A 16,797-nucleotide genomic window follows, 5' to 3' on the forward strand; every position below is an offset into this window, starting at 1 on the left:
AAAAAAACGCCTTCTCCATAAAAGGTTCCAGTTCGAACAGAAACTATCCCAAAAACCACAATTTGAGATCAGTTCGGATTTTTGCAAAGAAATAGAATACAACCTTAAAAACTTATTTTTCAAACACCATTCGTCCAACCAGACATCTTCCCAAAATTTTGTCTTGCCTCCATTTTTCACAAACATTCTAAAATCTTTCATTGCTATTTCTTTAAAAAAAACTATCTTCATTTATCACTTGTACAATATCTCTTTATGGTCCATTCGATTTTGATAAATCACTTTCTAACACATGATTATTCAGATGTCTCTTATTACAAGAGATAACAATCTTTTTTTTACAGTGATTTATCTTTTTTGCAAACCTCCACCACTATTTGAATAATAATATCACATCCTTACCGGGTGTTATTGTAATTTTATTTCTTATTTTCCTTCAATTCCTATGAGAAAAATTAGTGCTCTAACTATGAAAAAGAGAGAGATTGTTCATCATTGCTTCTCCTTCCTTCTATGGTGTTGCTGACTTTTCATCTTGAAATGGAAGAGAAAGAAAAGCAGAAGAAATTTCCTGTTTTTGTTAGTAACTTTTTCAAATGAAAAGATTTAGACTATGGATGGTTGTAATTTTAGTTTTGTTCAGAAATCTCATTTTATTATTACTGTAGGCTCAATTGATTTACTTATAATCTTTTTCATATCAATGAATACTTGTTTTTTGAAAAAAAGACTGACTTCTTTTTACACTTTACAAGACATCGTGTCTTGAATAAGCATAAGCATAAGAGAAAATATACAAAAGGAAATGGATTATTGTATGCAAAGAACATAAAGTATGACTTTTCTTATTTCAAAAATAGAAAAATTAAAATAGAAATATAACACACTATGGGCTTGTTTGGGTGAACTTCTAAGAAAAGATCTTTTTTCGAGTTATCTTCTTTTAAAAGATCTTATAGAGAAGTAAAAGTAATTTTATGTTTGGATATCTTATGTAAAAAGTCTTTTTATCTATCAATTATGTTTGGGTATAACAATATAAAAGTACTTTTTTGTTTATTTATTACATGAAAAACATCTTTTTTTAAGGAAAAAAGATCTTTTAAAAAAAGATGTAAATTACAGCTTCTCAAAAAAGATCTTTTTTTGATTTTACTAGTGCTTTTACTTTTACTACTAGAAATTTGCCAAACACGTTAAAAAATAAAAAAAGATCTTTTTTCATTGAAAAAAGATCTTTTTATAACAAAATAATGGCGCCCAAACATGCACTATATCTATCTTTCTATCATGTCTACTTTTATTTGGGTTTACACATAGCTGACTCTTACATAAGAGAAACACAATAACTTCAAATACAAACACAAAAATAGAAATAATCTAAGATTACACACATGAAAAGATCAACATATAGACTTTTGACTTAAAAGATCTTTTTCAGCAACCTATAAACATCTACCGCAAAAGCATTTCCCAGTGCTAACCCAGCAACAAGGCCACCCCCATATCCAATTATAATTACCATCCAATACAATTCAAAGAAAGATCCCGACTCAGAATCTTGATCGCCATCAGGTTTTTGCAATGGAAGCTTAGGATGATCTTCACATTTCTTCAACAACCGAATCCCGCACAAATATTTGTTTCCCTTAAATGAATTCTCATCAAATGTTGAAAGTTGGCCATTTTTTGGGATTGGACCTGAGAGATTGTTGAAAAACACATTGAGGAAATCCAAGAAGGTTAGCCCTGTGAGTTATTGAGGAATATTCCCTGACAAGTTATTGAGAGAAAGGTCGAGAACTTCAAGATTTGAAAGCTTTCCGAAGGAAGATGGGATGCTGCCACTAAACATGTTATTGGATAAGTTGAGCACAACAAGACCATTCAAACTTCCCATGGTGTCTGGAATCTCACCATAAATTTTGTTACATGAAAGATCAATGGCTACCATGTGATGAAGGTATTGACCCCCAAGATAATCCATGACAACTCCTTTGTTGGACATTGAAAATGAAACCACATCAATATCTAGAAACACATTCTCACTGTAATAAATCTCGTCCTTGAAATCCAGTTGTCTTTTGTTGGATATGATCATCGATTTGAAGCACATGATTATTTCTGATGTTAATTTTGTTGAGAAACCATTTTGAGAAAGATCAATGATTCGAAGCTGGGGAAATGTGTATTTCAATGGACACATTATAGCTCCGTGAAATTGATTATCACTTAAAAAAACAACCTTTAACTTAGGAAGAGATCCTAACCAGAAAGGAAATGAGTCATTGAAATGGTTATGTCTCACATCTAGAAACTCAAGCATTCTGCAATTGACAAGTGTTCTTGGTAATTGACCGTACAACTTGTTAGAACTAAAATCAATAAACTGAAGGGCATTTCCTTTCACATAAGTTTGAGGAATATTGCCGATTAATTTGTTTGCTGCGAGATCCAAAACTTGAAGGGATCGGCTAAACGTTCCCAAACATGATGGAATCATGCCAACTAAGTTGTTGGAAGATAAATCAAGTACCACAAGTGACTGCAGGTTGCATATGGAGGGGGATATTTCTCCTATCAATAGGCTGTTGGAAATAACCAAAGTCTGAAGAGTTGTTTTGTTCCATAACCAACTCGGTATAGTCTTTATGGTGTTGTTTGATAGGTAAAGATCAGTCAACTCCTGCAAGTGTTGTGTAAAATTGGGAAAATGAACTAAGTTGCATGAACCTAAAATCAAAGTTTGAATTTGAGAAGGAAATGTTACGTTGGAACTGTTCTTCCCTTCAAGAAAATACAATTTGTTGCCTCCGCCTAAACCAAGAGAAGTAAGCTTTTGGAGCTTTGAAAGCATGTCAAGCTCGATCTGTCCTTCCAATGTATTATGAGATAGATCGAGAACTGTAAGATTTTCTAACCTGAAGAAGAAATATGGAATTTCACCTTGAAGATTATTTCGAGAAAGATCCAAGGAACTTAAAGTGGTTAGATTCATTATCCAAGTTGGAACTTCCCCAGCTAAATTGCACCCACTCAATCCTAATGATTGAATTGGAGGAAGGATTGTCACATTGACATTCCTATTTTGTGAGAACAAAGTCAATTTGTTGACAGACAAGCCAAGAGCATTAAGCATCTTTAGCTTCAAAAACATGTCAAGTGCTAGTTGTCCTTCAAAGAAATTATACGACAGAGACAATTGTTCAAGATTTTCGAGTCTGAAAAGAGACTGCGGGATTTCACCATGAAAGCTATTATCTCCAAGAGCCAATAAAGCTAAATTGGTCAGGTTTCCAATGGATGCAGGTAATGCACCCTGCAGATTTTGGTTTTCCGCAAAATTCAAAGAAGTTAAGTTTGGGAGATAGAATATTCCAACTGGAAACTCACCATATAGTTCACAGTTTCGAAAAGAGAGTTTTTGCAGAGATGTAAGGTTTGTGAGAGTATGAGGTAAAGATGATGAAATGGTGACAAAATTAAGGCGAAGTTGTTCAAGTCTTGTTGAGTTTTGAATTAAGCTTTGCAGAGTGGATTCTTTAAGTTGTAAACGGTTTATTAATGGAAAATCAAATTGTGGATCAATATAGCTGCAAAGATCAAGGGACAACAAGTTGGACAAATGGGAAATTTGAGTTGGGACTTCACCTGACAATGTGGTTTCACCAAATTGAGAAAGATTCAAATGCTTCAGTTGTGACAAGTCACCCATCCTTGCTGGAATTTGCGAGTGATTGAAGTCATTGTCTGAAAGATCAAGGCGTTGAAGATGCACAAGTGAGAAAAGGGTGCTATTGGCATCCATGGAACCATAGAGCAGGCTGCTACTAAGATCAATGGAAATGACATGACCTGTGAGCTCATCGCATTCAATGCCATCCCAGGAGCAGCAATCTGTGGTTGGAATCCAGGAACAAGTTTTAGGATAACTGAAAGTATTGTAAGATGCAGACTTACTTATGATGAAGCTTTGTTTAAAGCTCAGCAAGGCATTGTTCTCATGTTGATGGCACCCATGATGATGAGTACTAGTTGAATCATTCAAAGTTAAACAGTTTGTAAACAGGGAGGATGAGAAGAGGAGAAGAAACTGTGTGGACAAAGCAACAGAATGCAACAATCCCATCATTGTCATTTTTATCGAAATAGGTTTCAATGGATGAAATGTTTGGACACTCTAATCGGTTTTTATAGTGAAGCATTTATGGTGATACTATAAAAACCTTGTCCCTAGTTATCGAAGTAGGTTTCAATGCTTCATTAAATACCTTGGACAAACTGAACTAACTTGTCCCTTGTTACAACTTGATAGTGAAGTTCTTTGATAGTATATTTTTGTCACTACTATTTGACTTTGTTACATGAAGCTTCATGACTTCTCTACTCATATATAGTCATCACTCGCAGGTACCTTTCAAACCTCAATTATCTTTCACTTCATTTAATTACCTCCACAAACTTCCTTAGCTTGTTTTCGGTGTTCTAAGTGATGATAAATCATACTCACCTCACGAGATTGTGATGTTGGTCGCCGTTCATTTTGGGGACACGGCATCTGCAGACCCTTTCAAAGTTCAAAGTACATGCATGAAGGCTGAGAGCCTGAGACATTCATGTCATTTTCCCATACTTAGCTTACGTTGGATTCCTTCTAAAATAATGGTGCTATTTCAATGTAATTGCTGCATTAAACCTCTGTGCTTTCATTGGTTATCCTCCACAAATTTAACTCTCTTTCTCACACTGGAGGTTTTGGATATTTGTCTCTAATATTTGAGTTTGCTAACTTGCATTCTATCGTTATACTTAATCTTCTCTCTTTAATCTGTTTAGTATCATTGACTCCATAAAGTAAACTTACTTTGGCTTATAATATTGGGAGAGAGTTTACATTTTTTTTTTGCTTTAATTTTAATATTATCAAAAGGAAATAACTATTTTTAGAATAACAAAATAGGTCTTTAACAAATTTTGTAGTAAACTTACACGTTCTTTTGAAAAAAAAATATCAAATAAATTCTTCAAGAATTGAAACACCAGATTTATAAGCCAGTGAAAATATTATACTAAACACGCTTATCATTTGTCAGAGACAAATAAAGTCCACTGTTACAATTCTTAAAGAGATTTGGTACAAGTCTAATTCTGAAACTTTTTTGATACTTTTTATTTCTTAAAGACCTTCAATCCAATTGCAAAATTTTTCAAAAGTATTTGTTTTATCACTTTTTTATTAAGTACACATGAGTGAAAAGTTACTTCTAAAATCAACATGTTATGATATATATTATTGCAGAAGACTTTATATATTTTTCTGTACACTTAATTTACAACCATAAACCGTTAATCAGTGAAGTTAGCAAGTGATGATTTGAAAAAAATTAAATTAAAATTTGTTTATAAAATTTTAATTAGAACTTAATCACCAAAACTTATGTTATCCTCCTTGACTTGCTAATTTAATAGACACTAGAATGAGACCCGCGTATGTGCAGGACGAGACGGTAAATTAATAATAGTATATAATAAATATTAAATATTATTATATTTTGTAGAATTAAATTAAATGTGTAAACTAAGTTAAATTTGAAAGGTATTTTATTTAAAATAATTTATAGTATAAAAAAATTTGGATGTTAGAATTGTACAAAGTGATATTTTTATTTAGTGATTTAATTTTTGCATTGTTTTAGTTGATGGACTTAGTCTTTTTATATGACGCTCGTCCTTTTTTTTATTGGTTGTTGTTAAAGTTGTTGCTTTCTTTTTTATCATAGGTTCTTTGAAAAATATGTGCTTTATAAGTTGTTGAGTTGTATGCATTTTTGATTATGTTATTTGTTCCATCTTTGCATGTTGTAATGGGTGTTGAGGTTTTTGTTAGAACAAATATCTTGATAACAGTGTATTGTTGATAATATTTTTTTAGATTAAAACAATTTACTTTGACTTTAAATATAAGTATAAGGTTGCACAAATTTTTCAATTGGGGTGGTGCTTCAATGTCATTACTTTTTTGAAATGTCATTAGATTTGAAACAGTTGTGCCTAACAATTTTTTTCTTCGCCATCAAATAGTATAAAAATTGTTGTATATCAAACTATATAACAATATTCTTCCAAAATAACATCAAGGAGATTGAGAATTATTATTTAAAAAATTTGAGTGATATATAAAGTATTAGTATACCAAAAATGTCGAGTAAAAATAATCTATCTATCTATTCTTAATATATAAAAGTAGGTACATAGGTTTATCCTACATTACTTTTAAGTTATTTCTCTTCTTCTATTAACGTCAAGTCAACACCAACACTTACTTGGCAAAATTTTAGAATTCACCACTCAAATCTTGCCAAATCAATTTTTATTTTCACATAAAAAAATACAAAAAATAACTAAAAAACACAATAAAAATCAACAAATCAACTTTTTCCAAATCAATCCTTATTTCTAAAACAACAAAAATATAAATTAACATTTACCCCAATAAAAAGCTCTCAAAACCAAAGAGCTTATTACCTTTCTCAAACCCTCACCCTCTTAGCACATCTCCGTACCAAGATCCTATTTCCTCCATCCTCTTCCGGTCCCATCCTATTTCCTCTATCCTCTTCCGCTCAATGAGCCATTGTTTTTTCCTCAAAACAAATTGTATATCGCGATGTCCATCTCCGATGGAGCCGCATTGCATAAATTGTAGAAACCAGGGCAAACTCCATTCCTCCTCTTGCGGTTTCCCTATCAGAGCTCAATTCTCAATTCTGAGTCTTAGACCAACGTCACCATTCAGCTAGAAAATTTGTCCCAGGTATCTTCCTAAAGATTTTTAACTTTGTCGTTTACTCTTCTCATTGTTCAATATCATTTTCAATAGCCCTATTTATTTGTTATAAATAATAACATTTTAATTATGAACTCATTGCAAGTAGCACAAGTTTATGTATTCCACTTTTGTAAACGGTTCTATCCAACAGTCACAACCAAAATTAATGTGCATTTAAAATTATTGCTCCATATATACTATCAATTGCAATATTTCATCATCAAATTATAAATTATTATTTTACATGTAGAGTACTTCTTCCACAATTTACATTTACGTGTTCCTCTTTTTTAAATTGTTATTCCACATGTGTAGTGCTTCCACAATTTACTTAGAATGGATTATCATTCTTTGACCATGTCTTATTCTCTTTGTTGTAGAAGAATTTGCAGTGGTAATAAGAGACCGGAAGAGGTAATACCCAATTGCTTGATGCAAATCAATCAATCACTATTTAGTAAAATCTTTTAAAAAAATTAAAACAAAAAACTCTTATCTATTATTATTCAATTGAAACATCAAGTACTGATTAAATGCAATAAACATACATTAAAAGTGTCATAATAATAATAATTATAAAAAATTTCAGTTACAAATATTTAAATTCTACAACTTATACATATTAAAATTCTTACTATTCTTCATTTTTTAATCTCTTATACTAATTGTCAAAAATTCCTTAAATTTAATATAACATTTTTATATGTTTTTCATTCTCATTCATTTATTTTTTTCATTATTTACAAACAAAAAACTGCAAGAAAAGACAAAGTATAACCATTAATGCAAATCGAAAAAAAAGAAAAGAAAATACAGTTTTGTATAACTCTAATATAAATAACTTATGTTTTTTTTAAAAGTAAATAAATTCAAAATCTATATAACATTTATTAAAATATACTATATAATATAAATAATCTACCTCTCTGCGCATTGTGCGAGTTTCACTCTTGTAAAATCCCTACAATACCCCTTGTTCCTCTTCTTTTTCAAACCAAACCCTAACCCTCTTTTAACACACTCACTCACCTCTCACTACCGCACACACTCTCACTCCCGTCACACCCTCTTCTTCACAGCACACACACCCAGACCCTGACGGAAAAAAAGAAAGAGAGAATAGGGGAGACCGCGAGAAGAAAACGGAGGAGGAAGGCGGGAGCTGTCCACGCCGAGCCACCATGCGAGGAGAGAGAGAGTCGCACCTCATCACCGCGAGCCTGGAGCACGCCGTTCGTGTCCCGTCGCGTTGCCACCAGCCGCGTTCAGCTCACTGCAGTTGCGTCGCCATCAGAGGCCAGAACCAAGAGAGGTGCGTCCGAGAGGGGGGACGAGTGCGAGAGAGGAGACGCGGAAGAAGGACTGCCGCAGTTCTGCCTCGCCGTCGTCGAACTGCTACAGCCGCCGCGCCTTGTCTCCATCGCCGCTAAGCTTCAACCGCCGCCATCTCTGTTGGGGGTCACCGTCATTGCTGAATGAAGAGGGAGAGTTTGAGTCGGCCAATGAAGGGAGGAAGAAAGAGTCGCGATGGAGGAGCCGTTCACCATCGTCGCGTCTGTTGTTGCCATCAGCGGAGCTCGTCGTCAGGGGAGCATCACCGACGTCACTACTAATGAACCGTCTCCGTCCCTGTTGTGATCTTGCTCAGCCCCACACCCCCTTCATTCTTGTCTCTAAATCAGCACAATTTTTCCTGTTCTGACTCCATTTATAAAACTGTAACGCTTCCACCTTTACTCTGCTATATTTTCTTCTTTTCTTACATGCTCTGATTTTAATTGCGATAATATATCTCTGTTTTAGTATTATCGCCCTACTTTTGTTGCGTTTCTGGTGGAAATTATCTTGAGTACTGGTATTAGTGCTATCATGGAACGGTTGGAGCTGTTGATGTTATGATTACATCTGCGATGTAGCCGTGAAAGTTGCTGCCACCGTCTCGATCCAAATTCAGCGCTCATTCATTTTATTTTACTTCAATCCTCCTCATCTTGGATTCTGGCACTCCGGGTTCGATATCTTCGGTCCCTTAGGACCATGTTGTGAGTAGGCTTTACATTTATAATGGTTACGTCTATAATTATTTTGATATACGGAACTTTGAACTTAGTTATACTCACAAAAATTATTATCAAATGATTTTAAATTGATTTTACTAATTGATTTATTAGAACTAAATATTTATCCTTATGAAGCTCATTTTAATATGCATATGAGACCATATATTTTTATGAGACTATATGTATGTTTGAAAATAAAAGTTTATATTATCTTAAAGCATTTGGTTTTAATTGAATATGTATTTTTGAAGTATTAAAATTTGGTTGGTACTCACTTATTTTGGAATTGTGAAACATGTTTGAAATGCCTTAAGATTGAGAAAATATGATTGAATATGATTCAGATGAGAAAGTATTATTTGATTTGATTTGATTCGATACCTTATATATTTAAAAGGTAAAATATTTGTTGTATTTGAAATTATATGTTTTGAATTGGTTTGGGAGGCTCGTATTAGAAAACCGTAGTTAACGGTGGTTATGACGTTAACCTAGATGCATCTGACTCAGACCTCAGTTAATAGGGGCGTTGCTAGCCGGCGTTGCTAGCCTAACGTGTAGGCCACACGTTGGATCTGTTATTCCGTATGGACACACGAGAGGAAAGGGCTACCCTTAGAGGTGGAGCCGCCTAAGTGTGGACTATTTGATTTTATTTCTGTATGAGAACTCCCTTATTGATTCACATATTCATATAAATTATTATTTTCTAACTAAAATTATTTTTATGATAATGTTTATCTGGTCTCATGTAGATTATAGATGTATTGTCTAGTCACTGGATTGCAAAACTCATTCCGTTTTTCTAAAGATATTTTCCAGGAACAAATACTTGAATGTGTGAGTCTTCTATTCAAGAATGATAATCTGCAATTGGTACTTCATTTTTGTTGAGTTCTTAGACGTCATATGCTCCATATGTCATAGGCAGGATCCATCCATATCTATTTATTTTACCTTTTAATAAAAATATGAAATTATTCATTTTAGAAACTGTAAATTTCTTTAAAATATTTGTAACTTTCTTATTTAATTTATATTTGAGTTTCATAGGCTTGCTAGGAACTGTTTCCTAAGCGCCGATCATGGTTCATTTTGGGCCGTGACAACTCTAATTTAAAAACAAATATGTTATTACTATATCTAAAACTGTATACTAAGAATGTTATGAGATGTATTCATCATACAAATTACAAAGCATGTAATTAAAAATGTCAGTAAATTTGTGATAATGGATAAGGATGATGATTATAGATTAAAGAAGCACACAGACATACACTATGTAACATGTATAATAGTCCCACAGTGGCACATCGGTAGAGAGAAAACGAGGGTTGATATGAATGACAATCATCGGTATAAGGGCTCGTATATCTGCATCTTTGAGACCAGAGCGTGATTAATAGTGTAACGATTAGTTCTTGTATTAACACAATTATCCAAAAATACATGTAATTATTGATATTGATTATTAGATATGACTCAGAGAAAAGGGAGTGCCATTTTATGAAACGACTATGCTATACAAGAGTCAAAATGAGTGTGCTTTTTAACCACTTTGTTTAACTGGGATAAGCTCCAATGAACAAACTATGCACACAGGGTATGAATAAATAAAATGTCGTGCATCTGGATGAGAATTAAAACTGAAAACTAATCAAAGTTTAACTCGATAGCATTTAGCTAGTTGAATCTTCTTGCTCATAATGTAAACTGCCAATTTCCTTGTTCACAATTTATGCTTGTTTATCCTGTGTCATAAACTCTTTTGACTTGTTCTTCACACAAGGTTTTTCTCATTCCAAGTCGCATGCAGCCATTTGATGATTTGAAACTTGCATTGATATATATGGAAGAGCTAAAGAGGCAACATAACTTACCAATGCTGTTCCCTAACCATACTTCTCTGTGCCCAAGTCATATGAGACTTGAGAACTGAACACATTTACATATCAGACATAGTGTTAGAGAGAAGCATCAGCAGGGTTCAACACACATTTTTAATTTGGGCATGCATTTTAATCAGGCAACAAACAGCAGATTACGGAGAAACAAAATCTTGCCTTGCCTGTATCTAATGTGGTTAAATTTTAAGATTTTCTGAATTTCGAAAGGGTAAGCTTAGTCTTACATCCTCAGCATTCACAAAACAGACGCAGGTTTTATAGCTAAACACACAACTAATAATCCACGACCGTACTTGAACAGGATCTGTTTTATAGACTCGTACATTTGTATCCTTGAGTTCAAAGGAGACAGGAACCGAAGTCTAGTGGATGAACAATGACTGTGAGTTCAGAGCATGATTAATAGTTCAGCTGAACGGTGGAGGATCGTTCTTAGCACGACCTATTTTTCTTATATTTTTTCGCCAAACCAGAAACAGTGTCGTTCAATAATTCCGCCATCCATTGACGGGAACACGGGAGGCAAAAAAATTTGGACCATTTCTCGATTTGTGCGTGTCATCCTTGCATTCGCATCTGATATATAAATTATTGGCTTCTCAAAACTCAGGCGATGTGAGACTTGTATTGAGAGCAGCTGAACAATATCAACAAGTTCTCGACCTCGCTTTATGGAAAATGAAGGAGGGGATACAACTAGTTGTGTGGTTTCTGTGTTCATTTCGGTGGTTCTGCCTTGGTGGTTGCATGCATAGCCATTTCAGGTTATCCTTCTTTTATTCCTACTACTCTCAATTTTTTATGAATGAAAAAGACAAATTAGTAACTAGTAAATATAATGAAAAGGCTATAATCAATAGAAATTATCTTCAAACAACCAACATAAGCAACTTCAAATTATTCTATAAATATAATCAAATCTAAAATTTTTAACATAATAAAATAATTAATTATTTACGATTGTACACCACTATCAATGTGTCTCATCTTTGATGGAATATGAAGCAGTGGCCAGCTAGCAATGGACCAGATAGATGTGAACATATGAACATCAATGTATGAATTGTTGATCTTTTTGAACAAAATAAATAAAAAATTGATCATATATAATAATAATAATAATAATAAGATTATTTAGAGCATTTAAAAAGAGTACTAAAAGAGTATGTTGAATGACTAAGGCATTAATAAATATATAATTTATTTTTATTGAAATTAAAAAATTTAATATAACTTTATATATATTTAAAAGTTATATATTTATATTTATTATAATATTTTAAAATAAAAAAATATTTATTAAATATAATTATTATGAGTTATGCTTATTAAAAATTATTGAGGGAGATTTGCTTGGAAATCGAATTTATGGGTTTCAATTTCCATAAACCATTAAACTGAAACAATTGGCTTTGATTTACATGGACGGCTATTTACATGTCTAAATCGAACTGAATTGGGTCGATTTACATGGAAATAAAAATCGAATGCAGCTGTTTCGATTTATGGTCATTTCTAGTTCGAAATTTATTGTTTCAATTTATGGCCTTTTTCAATTTGCATGTAATTCGAATCTAGTTTGCATATAATTCGAATATATTTAATTCAATTTAGTACTATTTTCTGTATTAAATTCGATTTATATAAAAATGTGTCTTGGAACATTTACGAAGGAAATTTTATTTTGGGGGATTTGGGTGATTTTGAGTTTTTCAGTAATTTATCCCAAGAACAAATGAAAGTTAAGCTAAATTCAAAAAGTGCATATATGGTAACAAAAAATTTTAATTAAATGGAAAAGTGACCAATTTGTCCTTCAAATGAAAAGAGCAGTAAGATTCATCATCATTATCAAAACAAAAATTTTAGGAGGGCTTACAGTTTTTAGTAATTTTGGTCATCATTTGATTGAGATTAATATATACAAATACTAAATTATCTTCGAAAAATAAATTTTAAGATATGTTGCACCCTTGTAGGCTTGTACTACGAAAAAGAGAGCTAGCTCGATTTGTGCTGAAATTAAAATACGTTACAAGTAAAATAGTACACATACAATTTTTATTAAAGGAAGAAAAATTTGTTGGGATAGAAGTTGCGGATTATTTAGAGAAAGGAGAAAGTAAGAGGGGGGAGTTGGGAGTTGCGAGGGAGTAGTTGATTATTTGCTTCTTGGCTTGATTTTGACAAGGAGGGGATGCATCCTGTGGGTGGTAAGGCCGACTGTGTCAACATTCTCCTCTTCACCTTGAGCCAGCTCCCATTCAAATTCCTGAACCAGTCTCCCAATTGACGAGCATGCTATCAGATTCGCCTGCAGAGCCCCTGCGCACACCCTCTTCCCCACCCCAAATGCCATTGTCTTGTACAGATCCATGCTCTCATACTTCTCATCATCCAGAAATCTCTCCGGCATCCACTGCTCCGGATTTTCCCACACTTCCTCGTCCATGTTACACCCGTATATGTTTATAGCAATCTGTTGAAATCACCCTACACTGTCATTACAAAGAATATAAAATGCTTAAAAGTTGAACCAAAAGGTTAGGATAAGACCTCGCTCCCAGCCGGAATGTGATATCCTCCTATTTGAGTATCTTCATCAACATGCCTTAGTGGGACAATGGGAGCTGGACTGTGCTTCCTCAAAGTTTCATGGAATACAGCCCCTAAATATGGCAGCTTAGCCAAATGGTCTTCTGTTACTCTCTCATTCCCGCATGCATCTTGGATCTCCGAATACAGTCGATCCTGCCATACAAAGAGGAACAGGCCAGTGATGCTATCTTATCTAACAGAAATAACTAACCGGTGCAATAGATAAAACACAGGTAAGGCGAACAACCTGACGTGTTTTGTCTTTAGCAAGTTCATACATAGCCCATTCGGAGGTAACTAATGTAGTATCCGAAGTCTCTATGATGGTCTCCCAAAGAAGCATCATAATTTGGTCTTCGGTTAGCTCCTTCGCTTCCGTTAACAGGTAGTCAATGTAACAATTCACTTTCTGCAAGAAACAATCAAATTGGGGTGAGCCTCTGCACAGATTTTAAGTTGAGCTGTACAGTAGGGCTGCATTTGCATTTGTTTTTGAGAACAGGATAAGACAAGACACTGAGAACAAGACATGAAGTACAGAAACACAAAATTTTGAGTTCTTAGAATACATTACCTTTCCCGAAGCAATTCTCTTCTTCTGCTCATTGATTAATGCTTTCATAACTGCTTTCCTGCGGAAGCACATTCTCTGAATTTTTGTCTCCATGCTCCTATTTGGAATCCATCTCAAGTATGGGAAGAAATCTCGCCAATCAACCTCAATTGCACCCTCCATTATGTCAACCACTAGAATTTGATACATGTCCTTCCTTGATATTTTATTTCCAAAATCATCCACATAAATGGATTCCACATCACTTCCTACACCCTGCGAATACCCCATGCTCAGTTTTATAACAACTATATTATTTTACTTGTTACAATAGATACCATCTGTCAACCTTTAAATACAAACTCACTTGCTTCATTGCCAATCCAAAAAGTTGAGAAGAAAATATATCCCTAAAATTAACCGGGGAATCAGAGGAGTTCTTCACATGTTCATTAAGCTGCCTCGACATGTTTTCCACCATTTCTTCTCTGTGGAGACGATGCCGCTTCTGAATAATTAAGAGAAAGATATATATTTCAGAGCCTCTCACATTCCAAAAGGAAAAAAAGATGCTGCCACTCAAACAGATAAGGTTGCCAGATAACCAACCTGTGCATTGGGTCCGAGAACATTTGCAAGAATAAGTTTTTTGACCATTTTGTGAAAGTCATTGTAGTCACTTATAGCAACCATACATTTATTGGAAGTCAGAATTGTTAATGCATTTGACAGCTTCCTTGATGAAATCGATGAATATCTGGTAATCATGGCCTGATTACAATAAAACAAGAAGAATTAAAGGGATGGAGTTATGAAAAAATAATAAACTAGTGTAGTGCAAAATAGCCAGAATTGGTCCTGATGTATAATATATTGGTCAAGAGTAAACACCAGTAGTTACAAAAAAAGGCTATGGCATCGCTCTCAGTTAATCCCAAGGAGGGTGTTTCATCTAGTGCCTAAAAATTAGTACTTAACTTGTAGATACTAGAGCAAACACTTCCAAAGTATTTGTCCCAAAGTCATGCTATACATAGAACCATAACTTTATTTAATTGAGATTTTGGTAAAACTTTTTAAGGAGGTTGTTTGTACTTTTGAAATAAATCAGACTAAAAATGACTTTTAAATAAACAAGAACATTAACAATTGTATTTGGTAAATTAATTTTTAAAATTTAAAAAAATCATAGTAGACATAAATACAATAGCAAATTTAGATATTTACTATTATACAAAGTTATATTAGATTTTTTAAGTTTGATCATTACAAATAAATTTTGAAAAGTTTTTCAAATGCTTTTAAAGTTCTTTCAAACACAAGTTATCTTTTTTATTTTACATATACAAGATTTGGTGCATTTTAAAAAAGTATACGCAATTTCTTCGGATAAAAAAAAAAAAGAGAAGTTTCATCGGAACAAAGCCTGAAAACATCAACAATTCAGCATAAGGTCAATGTTTATGCTTCAGCATAATATGTGATCTTGGTACTTTTAGAAAAATTTCGATACTAAACTTGGATGATTTCGAATTGGTCAGATTCCATAATTAGGTTGGAACTTGAAAGAGATAAAATTATCAATTTTAAATATTAAGACTACAAACGATTAAAAAGTTGAATTAAAATAGTAGTATATAACTATCTAAATGAAAATATATTTTTTTGGTGACTTAAATGAAGATATATTACTATTACTATTAAACTAAGAAATTAATTATTAATCATAGTATTCAATGATTCAATTAAAAAAAAAAAAATCCTGGCTTCTTGAGTCAGAAGTAGAGTGGACAGTTGGAACTAAAATTAGAAAGTAAAATAGTAAAGTGGAGTGACTAGGTTAGTGACCTCTTTGGCAAGATGGGCAGAGTTGAGAACAATAATGGTGGAAGCACCGGTCCTGATGGAGTATATGGGACCATATTTTTGGGCAAACTGTGCGAATGTCTTGTACGGCTTCTTATCCTTCAATTGCAGCAAATTCCCAACAATTGGTAAACCCGGAACCACTGACATATATCAAAATCACCCGATTTCAGTTCAGTTAAAGGAAGGTAAATAAATAGTACAAAGTCTAGTGCAAAAGAATGGAGCTAACCTGTTACTTTAGGAAGAGAAGAAGCAAGACCAACCACAAGTGAGGCAGCTGCCGGGGTGCGGTTACGGTTTATTAGGTAAAGAAAGAGGAGAAGCGAGACAGCAGCTACCACAAGTGAGGCAAAGGGTTGTGCCTGAATAAGGATCAGGGTGTCCATTTGCATGCCTCGTAACTCTTGGAGCTGTGTTGAATTGCAGGAAACGAAATGGTCATAGAACTATATATATATCGACAGACAGAAGCAGGCGAGGGCTTAGGGCAGAGGGAAAGTAAGTAGCATGCACTCGTGACACGAACCGTCCCAATCACACAACACAGACACAGAGGTCAAAGGAGTATCTCTCAACTTCCAAGGAACTTTTAGATTCAGTGCACGGTGCCTACCGAATCCCAATTCCACTCACTTGTCACATTTTATCATTTTCCATAATCTTTGCCAGTTTCCCGTAACTATTAGGAAAAAAAATTTTGTTAATAAATACATAGTAAATTACTAATATATTATAAAATTAAATTTTATATATTTTTATAAAAAAATTCAATTAATAATATACACACATGTTAAATGGATTTTTTTAAATTTAAATAAAATAATTATAATATTTACAAAAATCTATAAAATATAAGAGTAAATGTAGAGGTGGTAAGAGTACCCGAACCTGCAGGTATTCGTCCTAGATGCGGGACAGATTTTTATCGGAACGGGTTTGTTAGTGGGACGGGACGGGATCAGAGTTAGGGTGAACCCGTCC

The 16,797-nt window shown here is 33.6% G+C and overlaps 2 protein-coding genes, 1 long non-coding RNA gene and 1 pseudogene across 3 annotated transcripts; 2 read left to right on the plus strand and 2 right to left on the minus strand.

The window, feature by feature from the left end:
* Window positions 1-1,261: 1,261 nt before the first annotated feature.
* LOC112794629 (receptor-like protein 7) lies at window positions 1,262-4,204 on the minus strand. Its single transcript, XM_025836618.2, has one exon. The coding sequence runs from the start codon at window positions 4,136-4,138 to the stop codon at window positions 1,757-1,759; it is 2,382 nt and encodes a 793-aa protein (XP_025692403.1). The 5' UTR covers window positions 4,139-4,204; the 3' UTR covers window positions 1,262-1,756.
* Window positions 4,205-7,820: 3,616 nt separating this feature from the next.
* On the plus strand, window positions 7,821-10,401 carry LOC140184395 (uncharacterized). Its single transcript, XR_011880920.1, has 2 exons — window positions 7,821-8,547; window positions 8,633-10,401. It is a non-coding gene; the product is annotated as an uncharacterized lncRNA (long non-coding RNA).
* Window positions 10,402-11,079: 678 nt separating this feature from the next.
* On the plus strand, window positions 11,080-11,267 carry LOC112799113 (small nucleolar RNA U3; annotated as a pseudogene).
* A 1,510-nt stretch (window positions 11,268-12,777) lies between these two features.
* On the minus strand, window positions 12,778-16,490 carry LOC112796212 (ent-kaurene oxidase). Its single transcript, XM_025838564.3, has 8 exons — window positions 16,046-16,490; window positions 15,796-15,956; window positions 14,557-14,718; window positions 14,315-14,455; window positions 13,969-14,223; window positions 13,642-13,803; window positions 13,353-13,547; window positions 12,778-13,275 (listed from the first exon to the last, which is right to left on the minus strand). Exons 1-8 carry the CDS (start codon window positions 16,206-16,208, stop codon window positions 12,958-12,960), a joined length of 1,557 nt encoding a protein of 518 aa, XP_025694349.1. The 5' UTR covers window positions 16,209-16,490; the 3' UTR covers window positions 12,778-12,957.
* Window positions 16,491-16,797: the final 307 nt, after the last annotated feature.

This window comes from Arachis hypogaea, chromosome 4, assembly GCF_003086295.3.
Source record: "Arachis hypogaea cultivar Tifrunner chromosome 4, arahy.Tifrunner.gnm2.J5K5, whole genome shotgun sequence".
Lineage (NCBI taxonomy): Eukaryota > Viridiplantae > Streptophyta > Magnoliopsida > Fabales > Fabaceae > Arachis > Arachis hypogaea.

Bases quoted from the DNA above. Each gene is read 5' to 3' on its own strand.
- LOC112794629 (XM_025836618.2), bottom strand. From the start codon at position 4,138: ATGACAATGATGGGATTGTTGCATTCTGTTGCTTTGTCCACACAGTTT.
- LOC112796212 (XM_025838564.3), bottom strand. From the start codon at position 16,208: ATGCAAATGGACACCCTGATCCTTATTCAGGCACAACCCTTTGCCTCA. The intron at 14,456-14,556 runs GTTGGTTATCTG...TTAATTATTCAG, and splicing joins TTCTCGGACCCAATGCACAG to AAGCGGCATCGTCTCCACAG. The intron at 13,804-13,968 runs GTAATGTATTCT...TGTTTCTTGCAG, and splicing joins AGAGAATTGCTTCGGGAAAG to AAAGTGAATTGTTACATTGA.